The sequence below is a fragment of the Amblyraja radiata genome, chromosome 14 (assembly GCF_010909765.2).
Source record: "Amblyraja radiata isolate CabotCenter1 chromosome 14, sAmbRad1.1.pri, whole genome shotgun sequence".
Taxonomy (NCBI): Eukaryota; Metazoa; Chordata; class Chondrichthyes; order Rajiformes; family Rajidae; genus Amblyraja; species Amblyraja radiata.
This window is the reverse complement of record NC_045969.1, coordinates 58,731,992-58,751,135: the sequence shown is the minus strand read 5'-3', so window position 1 is coordinate 58,751,135 and position 19,144 is coordinate 58,731,992. Positions and strand designations below refer to the sequence as shown.

The following is a 19,144-nucleotide window of genomic DNA, read 5'->3' as shown; positions in this document are numbered from 1 at the left end:
GTGTGATGGTCTGGGCTACATCCACAATTCTCTGCAATTTTGCCTGTTTAATATGGCACACATATCTGCTGTGTCATATTAAACATGCGAGCATTTCAGTCAAAATTTATTGAGAGGGATTGGATTTTGGATCCAATGCTAAAACTGTGTTTTCCGGTAGATACCATGTGTGAGAGGAGTAGCAAGAAAAACAGGCCAGGTATACTTAAGCTCTTAAAAAAAATAGGTATGCTTATGTACTGTTGAAGGACCATTAGGTTTAATTTAGTTTATTACTGTCAAGTGTACCAAGGTACAGTGAAAAGCTTTGCTTAGCGTGCTGCCCAGTCAAATCAGATAATGCTATACTTAGGTGGACAAAAATGCTGGAGAAACTCAGCGGGGGAGGCAGCATCTATGGAACGAAGGAAATAGGCAACTTTTCGGGTCGAGACTCTTCTTCAGACTGATGTGAGGGTGTGGGGACGGGAAGAAGAAAGGATGAGGTGGAGCCAGTGGGCTGAGGGAGAGCTGAGAAGGGGAGGAGAGAGTAAGGACTACCTGAAATTAGAGAAGTCAATGTTCATACCGCTGGGGTGCAAACTGCACAAGCGAAATATGAGGTGCTGCTCTTCCAATTTAGGGTGGTGCTCACTCTGGCCATGGAGGAGGCCCAGGCCAGAAAGGTCAGATTCGGAATGGGAGGGGGAGTTGAAGTGCTGAGCCACCGGGAGATCAGGTTGGTTAATGCGCACCGAGCGGATGTGTTGGGCAAAGCGATCGCCAAGCCTGCGCTTGGTCTCACCGATGTAGAGCAGCTGACATCTAGAGCAGCGGATGCAATAGATGAGGTTGGAGGAGGTGCAGGTGAACCTCTGCCGCACCTGGGAATACTGCTTGGGTCCTTGAATGGAGTCAAGGGGGGAGGTAAAGCGACAAGTGTAGCATTTCCTGCGGTTGCAAGGGAAAGTGCAAGGAGAAGGGGTGGTTTGGGTGGGAAGGGACAAATTGACCAGGGAGTTACGGAGGGAGCGGTCTCTGTGGAAAGCAGACAGGGGAGGAGATGGGAAGATGTGGCCAGTGGTGGGATCCCGTTGGAGGTGGCGAAAATGTCGGAGGATTATTTGTTGTATGTGACGGCTGGTAGGGTGGAAGGTGAGGACTAGGGGGACTCTGCCCTTGTTACGAGTGGGGGGATGGGGAGTGATAGCAGAGTTACAGGGTATAGAGGAGACCCTGGTGAGAGCCTCATCTATAGTAGAAGAGGGGAACCCCCGTTCCCTGAAGAATGAGGACATCTCCGATGCCCTGGATGAGGAACACCTCATCCTGGACGCAGATGCGGCGTAGACGGAGGAATTGGGAGTAGGTGATAAGAGTCCTTACAGGAAGCAGGGTGGGAAGAAGTGTAGTCTAGATAGCCATGGGAGTCAGTGGGATTATAGTGGATGTCGGTCAGTAGTCTATCACCTGCGATGGAGATAGTGAGGTCTAGAAATGGTAGGGAAATGTCGGAAATGGTCCAGGTGTATTTGAGTGCCGGATGGAAGTTAGTGGTGAAATGGATGAAGTCAGTGAGTTGTGTGCGGGTGCAGGAGGTAGCACCAATGCAGTCGTAGATGTAGCGGAGGTAGAGTTTGGGGATAGGGCCACGGTACGCCTCGAACAAGGATTGTTCAACGTACCCTACAAAGAGGCAGGCATAGCTAGGGCCCATAGCTACACCTTGCATTTGGAGGAAATGGGAGGAGTCAAACAAAAAGTTATATAACAAGAGTACAGAATATATCTCTTATCATTGTAGCGCATCTGTTCAGAATGTGCACAATGGAGGGGACTGGGATGTTGAAAGGTTGAGAGATTTAATGAACATTGGGACTTACGTTGCTGCAGCTTTTGGCAAAAGTCCCAACCAGCATTACACGGTAGGTGGTCTTGTGACCTTTAGAGAGTGAGGAAATGCACCCAATCCAGTAGTCCAGATAATCTATAGTGAGAAGCATGGTATATTTGAATTTACAGAGACCTTTATTGGTACAGTGAAGACCATCACACACATAGAAAAATAACTTCAATCGGAGCTATCATGTGGACACAGGCTGTGATACCAACAATAGGCTTAGATCTTGCAGATGATATCTAGCCTTAAGTGATTCAGAAATACCTTTTATTCTGGTAAATCTTATTTGGAATATTTTTGGACAAGTTACGACACAAAGTGTTGGAGTAACTCAGCGAGTCAGGCAGCATCACTGAAGAACATGGATAGGCGACGTTTTGGGTCAGGATTCCACTTCACACATTGAAACACCACCTATCCATGTTCTCCAGAGATGCTGCCTGACCTGCTGAGTTACTCCAGAACTGTGTGCCTTTATTTGTAAATCTGAATCTTTAGTTTAGAAATACAGCATGGGCACCTCAGTCGACATGGACAAGTTGGGCCAAAGAGATTGTTTCCCTGTTGTATGACACTGTCTTTTTAATTTAGTTTATTACAATTCAAACCAACTACTTAATAGAGTTTAGTTTAGAGATACAGTACAGAAACAGGCCCTTGGGTCCACTGAATCCGCTCCAACTAGTGATCCCCAGCGCTGACTATCCTACATACACCAGGAATCATTTACAATTTTACCAAGCCAATTAGCCTACAAACCTATACATCTTCAAAGGTATCAAAGGTATTTTATGGTCACATTCACATACACCTAGGTGTAGTGAAGTGAAATGCTTCTTGCCATTTTGCAGCACATAAAGAAGAAATACAGACATAACATTAATAAGAGTTTTAAACATAAAGAACATCCCCCCACAATGGCTCCCACCATGAGGGAAGGCACAAAGTCCAGTCCCCAACCCCAGTTCACCCATAGTCGGGCCTATTGAGGCCTCCACAGTTGCCCCTACGGAGGCCCGATGTTCCAGGCCGTTCTCGCCGGGTGATGTTGCTCCGGCGTCGGGAGAATCCTCTCCGCGGCATGGGAACCCTGGAACGGCCGCTTCCGAACTGGAGGCTGCGGCTTCTGAAGCCAACAAGGCCGCGCCGGTTAGAGCTCCACAACTGGTGATCTCATCTAGAGATCCCAGGCTCCCGGTGTAAAGTCAGCGCCGCCGCCCGCAGCTGGTCGCTCCACAGTCCCGCTGCTCCGCGATGTTTTCCTCAGTGATCTTCAGCACACCGGAGCTCCAGCGCGGCGACCCGGGCAAGGCATCGCCCGCTCCGCGATAGCGCTCCAGCGCTGTGCCACCGCCGAAGCCGAGGTTCTGGGCGGTCCCCGACAGGAAACGCCGCTCCAGGCCCGCTGGTAGGCCGCGAGGACGGGTCGAAGCTGCAGCCCGGAGAAAAGCTGCCTCTCTGACCAGGTAGGGACCCTGAAAGGTAGTTTCCCCCTCCCCCCCCCCCCCCCCCCCCCCCCCACATAAAAAAGTCTAGACCTCCAAACAAAACACTTTAACTAACTTAAAATAAAAATAAAAAGATGAAAAGACAGACAGCTGCTGGCTGGGCAGCCATGCACAGGACAGCGCCCCCTACATGGAAGGAAGAAGGAAGATCCCTGGGAAAATCCGGGGAGAATGTTCAAACTCTATACAGACAACCCCATAGTCAGGATCGAACCTGGGTGTCTGGCACTGTGAGCGGACTCTATCACTGCGCTGGCCTAATGGATTTAAGGAAAATATGCCCTTAACAAACCTTTCACAGTATATCCACAGGTGTCCATTACTTTCTGTCCTCGAAGCGGTCTTTCCTTTGCCGGCAATGAGTCATTCATCGCCAAGTTTAGGTTGACAACCAGGATGTAGACTGCATTGTGTGGTAGAAATGGCATATGCATCTGTTGATATTCAACATGGCCTCCAAAGTCATAGTATCTGAACACGGAGAAACCTTCCGTGTCTTCACTGGAGCCTTTCATCTTCATCAGGATCTCATTGGCAAAAGATTCACTCAGTACGGCATCTGTCACAAAGAAACAAAAGCTGTCAGTGTGATATTTCTCTGAACACATTCCTTTCTGCACTGGAGGATCTGCACCAAAGGACACAACGTACTGGAGCAACTCAGCGGGTCTGGCAGCACTACTTTTCCAGTGAAACAGATGTGAAAGAAAGAGGCTCAGACACAATGCATACTGAGGAATATGTTGCCAGAGATGACAAATAAGGTGAAGTAAATGAATGGCAGCACAGTGGCAGTAGAGTTGCTGCTTTACAGCACCAGAGATCTGGGTTTGATCCGGACCATGGTTACTGTCACTACGGATTTGCACGTTCTCCCTGTGGCCGCGTGTGTTTCCTCCAGGTACTCCAGTTTCATCCCACATTCCAAATCAGTGCAGGTTTGTAGGTTAATTGGATTCTGTAAATTGTCCCGAGTGTAATAAGAAAGAACTAATTGGCGGACTTGGTGGGCCGAAGGGCCTGTTTCCATGCTGTATCCCACAACTGAAAGCATTCCTGGAGAACATGGATAGTGAGGTTTCTGTTCGGGATCCTTCTTGAGACTGATTGTGGGGGGGGGGGATAAAGGGTACTTTCTGCACCAATGTTTTCTCACAATGTGTTGAATGCAAAACAAGACTAGGCAGAAAATCAAAATCTGATATTAAAAATAAATGTTGGCCGAGAGAGAATGGATGTAGAGAGGATGTTTCCACTAGAGGGAAGTCTAAGGTGAGAGGATCTCTAAATAAAAGGCCGTACCTTTAGAAAGGAGATGAGAAGGGATTTCTTTAGTCAGAGGGTGGTGAATCTGGAATTCTTGCCAGACGGCTGTGGAGGCCAAGCTATTGGGCATTTTTAAAGCGAGATTGATAGGTTCTTGATTAGTAAGGGATCGAATAGCAGCCATGACCGAATGGCAGAGCAGACTCGATGGGCCAAATGGCCTAATTCTGCTCATGTCTTATGGAAAGCACCCAAATCCGTACTTGGACGCTGAAGGAACTGCAGAGGTTTGAATTCTGAGCAAAACACAAAATACTGGCGCAACCTAGGTCAGATAGCATCCATGGAGGGAATGGACAGGCAACGTTTTGGGTAAGGACCCTTCTTTAGACTCTTATATTATTATTAAAGATAATAACATATCAAGAGTCCAGAGGGTTTTATTGTGGTATGTACCGGAGAACAGTGAAATTCTTACTTGCTGTAACATTACTGGCCTGTTAACGCACCAATAGACAATAAATATACAATGATTAATAATACAATATATTCATGATCAGTAGTATTTGACAATCAGATCACCATAGTGCAAGTGCACTGAAATCAAAACAAAGTCCATAGTAACTCGTTGCTGAGGCAAGGCTGAGGTTAGTGTTGTGCAGTGTTCAAGAGCCTGATATTTGCTGGGAAGAAGCTGTTCTTGAATCTGTGGTCATGGTTTTCAGGCTCCTGTACCTTCTGTGATCTGTCAGGTCGGGAGGAGTTTCTTCCACCACGGGTACCATGTAATCCTGTGCTACCTGCTCCATGGTGAGATAGTCAATAACTAAACCGTCTCCCCCACCTGGTTTTCCAGGTGAGGAGGGGTCTGTGGACCCCCAGCAGGACTAAAAACAAGACCTGTCAAAGGGCGGATGAGCTCCTAGCAAGCCAACGGCCATCCACACTTCAGTAGAAGTTGCGATCACTGTCGTACACGGCATTGTAAGGCACCGTGCCCGTTGATGTTTTCAACTATGATGATGATGATGTACCTACTTCCTGATGGCTGGGGAATATGTGGGTACATTTGGACAATATATGGATAGGCAGGGTTTAGAGGGCTATTGGCCCAATGCAGGCAAAATTGTACTAGCCCAGCATGTCAACGCGGTCGGCATGGGCAATATGGGCAGAAGGGCCTGTTTCCGTGCTATGACTAATATATTAAATAAACTCAGTCGAGGAGATACCACTTTACTAAAACAAGGATTACAGTCATGTAACTAACTTTACAAATATATTTATGACAGTCAAGAGTAAAATTAAGAAGCTGTTTATGTTTACATCACGTTTAAGAAACAATTAGGCAGGTACATGGATAGGACAGGTTTGGAGGGATATGGGCCAAACTCAGGCAAGTGGGACAAGTGTAGATCGGGCATATTGGTCTGTGGGCAAGTTGGGCGGAAGGACCTGTTTCCACATTGTGTGACTATGACTTTAATAAAGCCGTTTGAGTAATACACGTTATTTAGAAATAAGCTGACATTTGTACCTTCACCGATGGTCTTCGGTTCTTCATTTGAGGGAGTGGTGCTTTGATCTGTATTTGTTCCTGGAAGTTAATAAACAGCTGATGATCCACAGTATTGCACAACAATGAAAGGGTGAAATTTCATTTTGCAATTGAGGTTATAATGGTGCAAGCTAAATAAAGAGAACCATAGATAGAGTGGACATTCAGAACCGTTTTCACAGGGTGGAAGTATTTCATACATCCGATGCACAGAGCGCGCAGCTTTAAGGTGAGAGGGGTCAAGTTTAAAGGAGATGTGCAGAGCAGATGTTTTTTTACAAAGAGAACGCACTGCCAGAGGTGGTGGTGGAGGCAGATACAATAGTTGGGTTTAAGGGACTTGTAGATAGGAACTTGGATATGCAGGGATCTAAATCACATGCAAGCAGATAAGAATTGCCTTGCCATCATGTTCGGCACAGACATTGTGGGCAGAAGGGCCTGTTCCTGTGCTGTACTAAGGGTCTCGACACTAAACATCATCTATTCCTTTTCTCCAGAGATGCTGCCTGACTGCTGAGTTACTCTGGCATTTTGTGTCCATCTTTAATATAAACCATCATCTGCAGTTTACCCCAACCTCATTCTCCGACTAGTTTCACTGTCTGATTAAATGATACTGATTGTTTGCCTCATCGTCACCTTCCTCTCAGCTAACAAATATCCATTCTATCTTTTCCTTCATGATCGTCCCCTTTGATCTCTTGCTTTCACACCTTACCCTTCCATATCTGTCTCCCACTCCCCTGACTCTTGGTCTGAAGAAGGGTCTCGACCCGAAACTTCACCCATCCCTTCTCTCCAGAGATGCTGCCTGTCCCGCTGAGTTACTCCAGCTCTTTGTGTCTATCTTCTTATTATTGATGATTAGCTTGTTTAGGTTTATTATCATCACATGTACTGAGGTACAGCAGAAATATTTTGTTTGCCTGCAAATCAATCAAATCAGATAATACTATACATGAATACAATCAAGCCAAACATAAGTATAATAGATAGAGCAAAGAGAAAAATGCTAGAGTGCAGATATAATTTTTCAGCACCATAGCGAGATGGGAACATCAACTAAAGAATGACTCCTTAACATAAGTCCTCCAGTCCTGGAAACATCAGGAAGAAAACTGGAAGGACAACACTACTTGGAACAATTTAAAATGTGGTTTAACTAAACAAAAATTCTATTAATATTAAAATTTATTGTAAGTAATCCTGCCATATTTAAAAAAACTCTCCAATGACTTACCATTGAGAGATTGTTTGTTGGTGTTTAAAACACAGGTTGCAATCGCGGTTGTCAGATCATCACTTGGATTATCTGTTGACAAGAAAAGGCATCGGTGAATCCTGAATGTAATCAGAATCATACAGCGTGGAAACAGGCCCTTCGGCCCAACTGGTCCATGCTGAACAAGTTGCCCCATCTCAGCCAGTCCTGTTTGTCTGTGTTTGGCCCATTTCCCCCTAAACCTTTTCTATTCATGTACCTGTCCACATATATTTTAAATATTGTTATAGTACCTGCCTCAACTACCTCCTCTGGCAGCTTGTTCCATATGCCCACCACCTTCTGTGCGAATACAATTGCCACTCAGGTTTCCATTTAATCTTTCCCATTTCACTTAAACGTATGCCCTCCAGCTCTTCATTCCCCTACCCTGGGCATATGACTCTGTATCTCCCCTATCCCCCTCATGATCTTATACACCTCTGTAAGATCACCCCTCAGCCTCCTGCGCTCCAAGGAATAAAGACCTAGCCTGCCCAACCTTTCCCTGTAGCTGAGGCCCTCAAGTCCTGGCAACACCATGGTTAATCTTCTCTGCACTCTTTCCTGCTTAAGCTCATAATTGCAATTGTTTTCTAGGTGTTATTGAAAAGAGTTCACAATGCTTATTTTAGGAACAGTTGGTAAACCTATTTTAAAAATAGGGCTATGTGTGTGGCTGTGTGTGGGATGAAGCCGGTGGTATAGTGTAGCATCGTGACAAGAAAATATACTCTCATCCTTCATCACTGAATGTAAATTACCAGAAGGATTTTGATGCTTCAAGAAGGTCGCTCACCAACACTTTATGGGGGACAATTCGCATCAAGAATGAGAAAGTGGGATAACCTAGAACTGGTGTGAGCGGGTGATCAATGGTCGGCGTGGGCTTGGAAGGCCAGAGGACCTGTATCTCTAACTTTAAACTCTCTCTAAATCATCTCTGCAGTCTTCCCAGCTTAATGGCATCCTTCTTCGAGCAGGGTGACCAAATACTCCAAATGTGGCCTCACTAACATCTTGTACAACTGTAACATAATGTCCTGACTTTTGTTTAATTGCTATATAATTATTATCATTAATTCTATGTTTATTTACTCATAGAAGATCATACTATCAGCTCGCAATCTGCATCAGTGGTTCCCCGTTCAAACCACCCCAAACTTCAGACACTGAGTGTGGAATTTTAACACAGTATGAGTCTGACAAATGGCTCTGGCCCAATGTTTTCTGAGTTGCAACAGCACTTCATGACTGTCTAGAATACATCAAAATGAGTCATTTTCAAAAAAGGAAGTGAAACTGAAGAAAGAGACTTCAGCTGTATGAAATCTGATATTAAGCGGTAATTTACAGAGAAACATTTAACCTACAAACCCGCATGTGTTTTTTTTTAATGTGGGAGGAAACCGGAGCACCCGGAGGAAACTCACGTGGTCACAGGGAGAACATGCATACGCCACACACAGACAGTACCCAAGGTCAGAATTGAACCCGGGTCTCTGGCGCTGTGAGGTAGTGGCTCTACGGGCTGCACCACTGCCATGGGTGGTGGTAGACGCAGATACGATAGTGGTGTTTAAGGCGGTTTAGATAGGCACATGGATATGCAGGGAATGGAGGGATATGGTTCACGTCAACGCAGATGAGATTATCTTGACATCATGTTCAATATGGTATATTGTGGGCTGAAGGGCCTGTCTGTGCTGTGATGTGTTCTACATATAATGGGTTTACCTATCTTTTCTTTCCAGTTTTGGACATCAATCTGTCCGATCCGTATTCCGTCTGTAATGGGCTCATCCTCCCGAAATGGTTCATTCAGCAACCTGCGGAGCAGGGTGGTTTTCCCTGCACTCCTGTAGCCACAGACGGCCAACGTCCTGACATTGAATGGCACCCTCCCCTGCTGAAATAGGTTGTGAAGCTTCCCTTTCAGTTCATCCATCTCTCCTGCGTTTCCAGCGTCTGCCAGAGCAAAATATAAATGTTAAAGGCACTAAACAACAGGGTCGCAGGTATAGTTGATACAACTTCATATTACAAAGATGTGATGTTGGAGATGTGGTACCTTTGAAACAGTAAATGTATTGTTGACATTCACATGCTTATTCAAGTGTCAAGAGAGATTAATGAGTGTTTAATTATCATTTGTCCCAACGATGGTACATTTAGAGTGGAGATGAGGTGAATCTGCGAAATTCATTGCCACAGATGGCGGTGGAGGCCAAGTCATGGTTCACAGATAGAAAATGTTTAGAGGGAAATGGGCCAAACGCTGGTTAGTGGGGCAGGCAGATGGGGTGTCTTGGTCAGCATAGGCAAGTTGGGCTGAAGGACCTGTCTTTGTGTTCTTTGGCTCTATGACTCTAGAGAGGCGGGGGCCTCTGTTTAAATAAAAAACAGGTTGGCCAAGTGCATGCCTTATGGTACCTGCTTGTCCTAGCCCCGTCACGCAGCACATACGATGAGATTGACTCCAAGGAATCCATTTAAGGGCAATATCAGAGTCAAGTGTGTCATATGTCCCAAAAAAGGTACAATGGAATCCTTACCTTAGATGAGGCATGTTTAGAGGGATATAGGCCAAACGCAGGTGGGCAAGTGAGAAGTGTAGATGGGGAATCTTGTTTAACATGGACAGGTTGGGCTAAAGAACAAAGCCATGTTTCTGTGCTGCATAATTCAATCAACACAGAAGTACAAATTTCCCACATTGCAAGATGACGGAATTGCCTGGGTAGGAAATTGCTCTAGTCCTTGCGTTGACTGCCTAGGCAGAATAGTGGTACTAGATGGAGATGAATTCATCCCACGGAAGAGTGTGTGTGGAATCCATCTCAGGATACTGAGCCACCATTTGTTTTTTCCCCAAATCGGCGACTGTTTGACAGGACGTAGATTTTTGCCTTAGTGTGGAAAAAGCTGGGAAAACACCCACTCTGTCTGTCCTCTGTTGACACGGCACTTGTTTATCATTGAGTCATAAGGCCATGCAGTATGGAAACAGAACATTCGGCCCAACGTGCCCGTGTTGACCAAGATGCCTACACTAGTCCCATTTACCGTGTTTGGCCCATATCCATCTAACCCATTCTTATCCATGTACCTGCCCAAGTGTCTTTTGCAAGTGGTTGTTTGTTGTCGGGAATTTTGAAAATGATAAGAAAGAGAAGTAGGTTACAATATGGTTAACTCTAGAGCTCACATACTGGGGGAAGCATGATGGGAAAAATGGCCTACAATTTTGGACAATAATATATAGATGTGTCAATGTATTTAGCCTTCACAGCACAGCTTAATTAAAATAGCTTAAACTAATACATTATGCTGAAAAACAGACTTCCTTACCTATTGAGAGGGATAGTCGTTCGCAGTTCCGTCTCGGTTCTGTGTAGGTAGGAACTGCAGATGCTGGTTTAAACCGAAGATAGACACAAAAAGCTGGAGTCACTCAGCGGGACAGGCAACATCTCTGGGGAGAAGGAATGGCTGATGTTTTGGGTCGAGACCCTTCTTCAGACTGAAGGTCTAGGTTCTTTTCCGTTGCAACCATGATATTACAGCTGGTCTTTGTCACTGATATGCAGGCGAATCTCCCAGAGGTTAGAGCCCACGTAGGAGGAGCAACATAATAAACTATGCGGGAGGATGGTGACGGCTGTGTCGCTTAGCGCCCCCCGATGGATGGAGTTGACATGGACTGGGGATGTTTAGACAATGAGATGTATAGATGGGCATGATGAGGATTATGGACTGTCTCCACCTGATGGCATGGATGTAAAGAAATGAGCTGCAGTCCCACTAGCTCCGATTCGAACAGTAGTCAGAATGATAGACAATGAGGAACCGTTGGCAGCCTCAGAGAAGCAGATGATTTGGAATGAATTTTGAAACATTTGGGGATAGGTTAGCAGAGGTAAAGGAGCCTCAAAGGCTTATGAATGATGATATCGATTTGATAATCAAGACCACAGCGCCAGCCCCAATCTGGGCAACTTTGCCACAGAATGTCAGACATTGATCCTGGATCACACAACAGGGATCGACATGACCAGAATTTTGAGGTTTAAGGAAATTATTTTAAAAAGGGCTCGAAAGGGCCACACCAAACTGGGTCAGGATAACCCTGGTCAAACAGGAACCCAGGAATCAACATTTCTCATGAAAACTATTTAAAATAAAGTGAACAAATACTTTCGTTTAAGTTTAAGTCTGACGAAGGGTCTCGACCCGAAGCATCACCCATTCCTTCTCTCCAGAGATGCTGCCCGTCCCGCTGAGTTACTCCAGCATTTTGTGTCTACCTTCGATTTCAACCAGCATCTGCAGTTCTTTCCTGAACAAATACTTTGTCAGTTATTGCTGTGAATTTGCTCATCAATTAAGGCAAGTTTATTTTAAATCCATGTAATGATTTCTTCATAGTTTCGTCCATACACAGTTTGATCTAAAGACACTCTCGACTGAGGCACGTTGTGAACATAGTGAGGGGAAGAAGCTGGGTACTCACCAGGCAGTGTGTTGGTTGCGATAGGTTCACCTTGGCCTGTGTCTGGTGATTCACCAACCTGCTGACTAACCTCGTCAGCACAATTGGTCTTTGTTGATTTATCCAAAGCCCCTCTAACCACGTCTACTATATATTGCTTTCCGATTATCTCCAGTTGTCTATTTAAACTTTTTGGCTTAATCATGTCATTGGCATCACTCACTGGTTTGGCAATATCTGAATGTTCTTTCACATCACTGATTGCCTTGGAGATTTCGGTTGGTTCTTTTCTGGCTATCTCCAATATGTTTTCAACGCTTTCTGTCAGCTTGCTATGATTAGCAATACTGAGTAAAAGACCCTGGTTGTCTCTTGCAACTTTCTCCAGTTCTTTACCCGCTTGCTTAAAAAATCTGTCCATTTTTAAAAACAACTTCTGGTCTCAGCAAGAGTTCAAGGTGATCTGTTGTCTGCTTCGTGAAATAGACTGACGGACTAAAGGGAAAAGAAAGAGGAATAGAAGAAGCCCATTAGATAAGGAAACTCTGAATGCAATCTAAATAATAGGGGAGACACAAGGAACAACAGATGCTGGAATCCTGATCAAAATACAACGTGCTGGAGGAATACACGAAACATATTGAACCATCCTGGCACATATGACAATGAAACACTCTTGCCTTTCCAGGAATAGATCAGAGATTTAATCACTTTCAGCTCTCTGCCCTCTAAAGCCTCCAACCTTATCGTTCCCCAGTCCCGCACGGCCCAATTTTATCTTATCCACAAACAGAACTGACTTAGCAGACCCGTTGTTTCTGCTTGTTCGTGTCCCACCAAATTAATTTCCACATACCTCGACTCCACCTTATCCCCCCTGGTCCAATCCCTCCCCACCCATGTCCAAGACATCTCACACGCTCTTCGTCTCCTTCATGACTTCTGTTTTCCTACCCTCTCTCCCTCATCTTCACCATGGATGTCTCCTCACTCTACACCATCCCCCACCAGGAGGGTCTTAAAGCATGTATGTGTACGTATCTCACGCGCCACAGAACTGGAAATCCTGGAAAAGGGAACCTATCGTATTTATTATTGAATTAATGGGACAACATGTTCTTTATGCTAATCTTGAAGAAATAAAAGAGTAAAAGTATTATTCAATAAGTGAGGATTCCTCTCCAGACATCTCACACACTGATCAACTGACATTTACTGTCCGGTACATTCGAGGATGTGAGCCTGTGGAAAGTTTCATTAAGTTCAGCCCCATCTTTTCTCATGGAGCAAAGAATCTAGCAGACACTGTTGTGGATTTTCTTAATGAGAACAAAATTCCACTATCAAACTGCCGTGGGCAGTCGTATGACAATGCCTCGAATATGTCTGGATGCTATACTGGATTGCAAGCATGGATTCATCAACTGAATGAGTTCGCCATCTATGTCCCCTGTGCTGGACACAGCCTGAACTTGGTGGGTGTAAAAGCGGCAGAGTTGTCTACAGACTGTAACATTCTTTGACTTTGTTCAGTGTCTGTATTCCTTTTTCTCTGCTTCTACACATGGATGGAATGTTCTGGCATCATCTTTAGGTGATAGAAAAATTCATTCCTATAGCTATCGGGAACTGTACCTTTAAAAATGCTTGACCTCATTGTTAAAGTTAGTGCAGTTATTCTCCATCTTATTTAGCTTATATTAGTATTATTTTAGCTATAACCTCCATTTTGAGATAAGATAAGAGCCGTTCTCGTCCTTGTGATATTCCATTCTCATGCTATCATCCTAAACATAAAGTCTTATTTTGGCTTTGGCAGGTGTCTTCCTCCCTACTCACTCCCTTGCCTCCCTAACCTAACTAAGGAACTTCATTCTGTATCTTGTAAACTGTGTTCCTTTGTTCATGTTATGGAAAATTACTGACCATGTGGTTTACGGCTGTTTATGAGTATAAAGATATGTGTAATTCCTTTGTATCGTCAGTCTGAATAGCGCCAGCCTTTGGTGTGGACGCTCTCTGCACATCACTGTCTGTTCCCTCTCTCACCTTGGTGACTTAGTAAAAGCTATTTACAGAGATTTCTGACTTTGATTTATTTGAGCATGGAGAGACTCCCGCAGACCTCTGCACTCTGTGTGAATTTCTCTCATTAAACATTCAAGTTATATCTTAATTACTGTTGCTGTCGTTTGTTGGGAAAAATATTTCTAACATTAGGAAAAAATGTTTTGGTCAAGCGTCTGTCTGACACGAGATGATCGTCACATTTTGATGCTGTTCATGCTCTGTAGGGGGGTTTGGAGAATTAAACATGCACTGGATTCTGTATTAGCTGACACTGAACAGGAGTGAACACAAGACGAGAAGCAGAAGTTTTCAGCGAGAAAATGGAGAACCTGAAAACAATCTTTCTCACAATTCTTTGGAATGACATTCTTGAAAGAGTGAACAGAACAAGTAAGGTCCTGCAGTCTGAGGATGTGAACACACTTGTTGCCATGAATCTTCCTGAGTCTCTGAAAACCTGTCTTCAGGAAATTAGAGACAAATTTAGTGAATACAAATTGAAAGGCAGGAGTAGGTGTCCAGATTCAGATTATAGCGATGTGAAAAAACGGGAACGAAAACAAAGTGTTCCCTTCATGATTTTACACACCGCTATAAGATCCACACCCCTCAGCTTCCTGTGCTCTAAGGCAGTGGTTCCCAACCTTTTTATAGCTCATGGCCCCCTTGAAATCTTTTAATTTTTCTGTGCCCCCCCCCCCCCGACATTATTAGCGGAAAAAAAGTACTTCAATGTTATAATACCTTCCATAAAAATATCAGTGTCTATTAATTGCACATATATTCTCTTTTATTCTATTCCACAAACATCAAAAATATTTCAACTACATAGATTTAAATTTATTAGAACTGAAATTTAGGAGGCAACAGGGTGGTAGCTCTGTGGCCCCCTTCATTGAACCTGTGGCCCCCTAAATCCCAATTTTTTTTTCTGTGGCCCCCCTGAAATTTGCCATGGCTCCAGGTTGGGAATCACTGCTCTAAGGAATAAAGTTCTGTGAAGCTGGACACACTGTGCTCTGGGTAACCTCGTTGCCTGTCCCTGCCTACTGTGCTTGACGTGCAGGGAAGGGGAGTTCCACGGGTTGTGAAATATGGGAATGCAGATGTAGTTCTATGTTCTAAATCCACAGTGCAGCCTATACAAAGAACATCATAAATCGTTGCTGAGATAGGACTGTGCAGTGTTCAGAAGCCTGATGGTTGCCGTGAAGAAGCTGTTCTTGAACCTGGAGGTCATGGTTTTCAGGCTCCTGTACCTTCTTCCCGATGGCAGGAGTGAAATGAGTGTGTGGCCAGGATGGTGTGGATCCTTGATGTCTTTTTGAGGCAGCGACACCTGTAGATACCTGCGATGGTGGGGAGGTCAGTACCCGTGAAGGACTGGGCAGTGCCCGTCACTCTGCTCAGTCTGTCTGGCATCACAGATTCAGGGCTGAACCCGCCCTGACTGAATGAATAAGTCATAGAAATTGCAAACAGGAGGCACAATAGGCTCCAGACCTGAAACATTAGCTGTCCACTTTCTCCAGAGATGATGCCTGACCAGCTGAGTTACTCCAGTAGTTTACATGTTTTGTTTTGTAAATCAGCATCTGCAGTTCCTTGTTTCTACAGGAATTGTAGATGCTGGTTTAATTACGATGTGCTTTGTGTAAAGGGCCCGTCCCACTTGGGCGATATTTTTGGTGATAGCCTGAAAAGAGGTGTTGCGTCGTGGTCGGGTCGTGACGCATGAAGACGCATATAGATCCCCCCCCCCCCCCATTGCCTGCTGACCGACGTCTCTCTCGTCCAAACAGCACCCTCGATCATCAGTCCCACCTCCACTGTCTCACGGAAAGCGGAGATTTCGCCGGGTTTTAAAATCCGGATTACAAAAAATGGGGGGGGGGGGGGGGGGGGGGGGGTTGGGGGGGGTTTCCACCCCAGACGTGCAGTGGTTCCCTGTCGCCCCAGGATTTTGGAATGTTCAAAATCCAGTGGCGACATTTGGGCGTCTCATCGTGTCGTGCGCCCTGTTACACGCTGACGTATGCTGCCCTGCGGGTGACACCCGGTTAGGGACCACAGATGGGCTGAAAAATATTCCTCCTTCAAAGCATGGATTTTAAACATTAATATATTGAAATTAATACAATAAAATCACTTGTGCAAATGAAAAGATGTCTGAATCGTTCAGTTTTATTTTGTATTGGTCCGCTTCCAGATACAAATCACCATCTCTAACTTTTCACAGGGATGGATTCAGTGAGTGTAGACTGAACTCCCTTCTCACCTCCTGCCCCCATCCCTCCTTCTCCACTCCCCCCCTACCCTTCTCCCTTCCCCTCTCCCCACTTCTTCCCTCCCCTCACATCACATCCACCCTGCTTCAAAATGGGTGGCGGGTATTTAGACTCAGTGGCCAGAGCAGATGGAACATTGACAACATTGCCTGTCCCCAGTTGAAAAGCCCGTTGCCTCTGGGGGTTTGGAGAGACCATTGGACGAGAGATCTGGCTCTGGGACCATGCAGAACATTGGGGGTTGGAGTCCAACCCCTGGGGCACATTTAGTTCAGATACAGTGCCCTTCGGCCCACCGAGTCTGCAACTACCAGCGATCCCCCGAACATTATCCCACACACTAATAGGGACAATTTATAAATACTAAACCTATCAACCTAGAGTTAGGCTTGGGGTTACCTCCCGCACTCCAAAGGTTTGTATAAATTGTCCCCAGCGTGAGTGGGATAGTCGCAGGCTGGGTCCACAAATGGGGGGCGTCGGGGAAAGTGGGGGGAGTGGAGAAGGGAGGGAGAGGGGGAGATGGGGATGTGAGGGGAGTGGAGAAGGGAGGGAGAGGGGGAGATGGGGATGTGAGGGGAGTGGGGGGAGTGGAGAAGGGAGGGAGAGGGAGAGGGGGAGATGGGGATGTGAGGGGAGTGGGGGGAGTGGAGAAGGGAGGGAGAGGGGGAGATGGGGATGTGAGGGGAGTGGGGGGGGGTGGAGAAGGGGAAGAAGAGTGGAGCGGGGAGAAGGGAGGAAGCGGGGAGAAGGGAGGAAGATGGGGAGATGGAGATATGAGGGGAGTGGGGGGGGGGAGGGTGGAGAAGGGGGAGAAGGGAGGAAGCGGGGAGAAGGGAGGAAGAGGGGGAAGAAGCATCTCAGGCGCTCGACACCGCTGCAACTTGTTCTGTTGCTGTTGTTCCCTTAAAGGGCCTGTCCCACTTTGCGATTATTTTTGTTCGGCGACTGCGGAGCGTCAGTGACTGTAAAACCTTCACCGACGCTGCACAGTCGCCGTAAAAAAATCACCAGGTGGGACAGGCCCTTAAGTTCTCTCTGTAGTGCCACACCCCCCTGTTGTACATGGAACTGAGAAGAGTAGAGCACAGGGACATTGTTATTAAATCCTCTTGTTAGTAACGTCCCGTGGCACAATCTGTATTGCAACACCCTTGTTGTACTCACCAGTACAGACACGTTCGTATCTCGACACAGTACAGAGCAGAATGAACTGCTGCACGGCCACACTTCCTTCCCAGCTAAACCAACCCACCCCTAATAACCTGGCAGCAAAGATTATAGAGGAGCTATAATGCTTGGCAGCCCGGCCAGCATGATTGATTGACGGCGGGCTGTGTAATGTGAGTCAGATTGCAAGTTGCACGTCCTGCCTAAAGACAAGATCTTTGGTCCTGCCCCTTCCCACCACATCCATCCCCTTTCAGCTGCTTATGGAAACATCTGCTGCTGGGGAACTTCCCATCACGTGTCCTTGCTGCACTGTTTATTTGTCCCGATGACGACCGCAAGACATCTTTCATTTCATGCAAAGGGATGGATGAGTTTAGTTTAGAAATACAGCGTGGAAGCAGGCCCTTCGGCCCACTGAGTCCGCGCCGGCCAGAAATGCCCGCTCACTAGCACTAACCTGTTACACCCACCCCGCCACACAGCGGTAAACAGCAGTGAACCAGGGCAGCGCTCCCTCCCCACCGGCCCACAACAGACCCCCGCCTGAAGCTGTCCCCCTCCCCCTGCTGCAGAACACACCAAGAGACGCAACAAAAAAGAATCGACTGAATGAATCTCATCTTTAACGTTTAAATTGTTGTTATATTTGAAGAGTTTTAAAACTCCAGTAGTATATGTTCTGTGTGCTGAAGCAAAGCAAGAATGTCATCGTCCTATCAGGGACACATGACAATAAAGTCACTTGAACTTGAGAGTGGTAGCCGCTAAGTGTGAATATGGGGGGGGGGGGGGTGACTGAAATGTGAAACTCCCAATCACAGTGCACTTTGGGCAAATGAAAATCAAGAGAGAGTCAAGAGTGTTTAAATGTATCAGAATCATAGCATCATACAGCATGGAAACAGGCCCCTTGGCCTAACTTTCCCACAACGACCAACATGTCCCATCTACACTAGTCCCACCTGCCTGCTTTTGGCCCATATCCCTCTACACCTGTCCTGTCCATGAACCTATCCAAATGTTTCTTAAACAATGTGATAGTACCTGCCTCAAATACCTCCTCCGGCAGCTCGTTCTATACATCCACCACCCTTTGTGTAAAACAAGTTATCCCTCGGGTTACTTAGCTTAGCTTAGAGATACGGTGCAGAAACAGGCCCTTCGGCCTACCGAGTCCGCGCCGACTAGCGATCCCCGTACACCAGCACTATCCTACACACTCTGGACAATTTGCAATCTTTACCGAAGAAAATTAACCTATGGTTAATTAACCTAAGAAATTTAACCTGTACAACTTTGTAATGTGGAAGGAAACCGATTCACCCCATAAAATACACGCAGTCACAAGTACGTACAAACTCCGTCCAGACAGCACCCATGGTCAGCATCGAACCTGGGTCTCTGTCACTGTAAAGCTGCAACAATACCGCTGTGCCACATTGGTGCCTTGTTAAATCTCCCCCACCCCCCCACCTTAAACCTATGTTCTCTGATTCTCGATTCTCCTACTCTGGGCAAGAAACCGATCTATTCTTCATGATTTTAAACCGCTCGCTATAAGATCACCCCTCGTCCTCCTGCCCTCCAAGGAAGAGAGTCCCAGCCTGCTCAACCTCTCCCTATATCTCAGGCCCCCGAGCCCATTC

General features: G+C 46.0%; 1 protein-coding gene across 1 annotated transcript in view; it reads right to left on the bottom strand.

The window, feature by feature from the left end:
• The window catches only part of LOC116980846, a 33,175-nt gene extending 15,589 nt beyond the window's left edge, over positions 1-17,586 (bottom strand). The window contains exons 1-7 of the mRNA XM_033033462.1: positions 17,493-17,586; positions 11,989-12,462; positions 9,213-9,443; positions 7,455-7,526; positions 6,191-6,250; positions 3,680-3,946; positions 1,863-1,966 (exon numbers count right to left, since the gene is read on the bottom strand). Of these exons, the coding sequence (XP_032889353.1) occupies positions 1,863-1,966; positions 3,680-3,946; positions 6,191-6,250; positions 7,455-7,526; positions 9,213-9,443; positions 11,989-12,388 (1,134 nt within the window). The 5' untranslated portion in view covers positions 12,389-12,462; positions 17,493-17,586. The remainder of the gene's footprint in view (positions 1-1,862; positions 1,967-3,679; positions 3,947-6,190; positions 6,251-7,454; positions 7,527-9,212; positions 9,444-11,988; positions 12,463-17,492) is intronic.
• Positions 17,587-19,144: the final 1,558 nt, after the last annotated feature.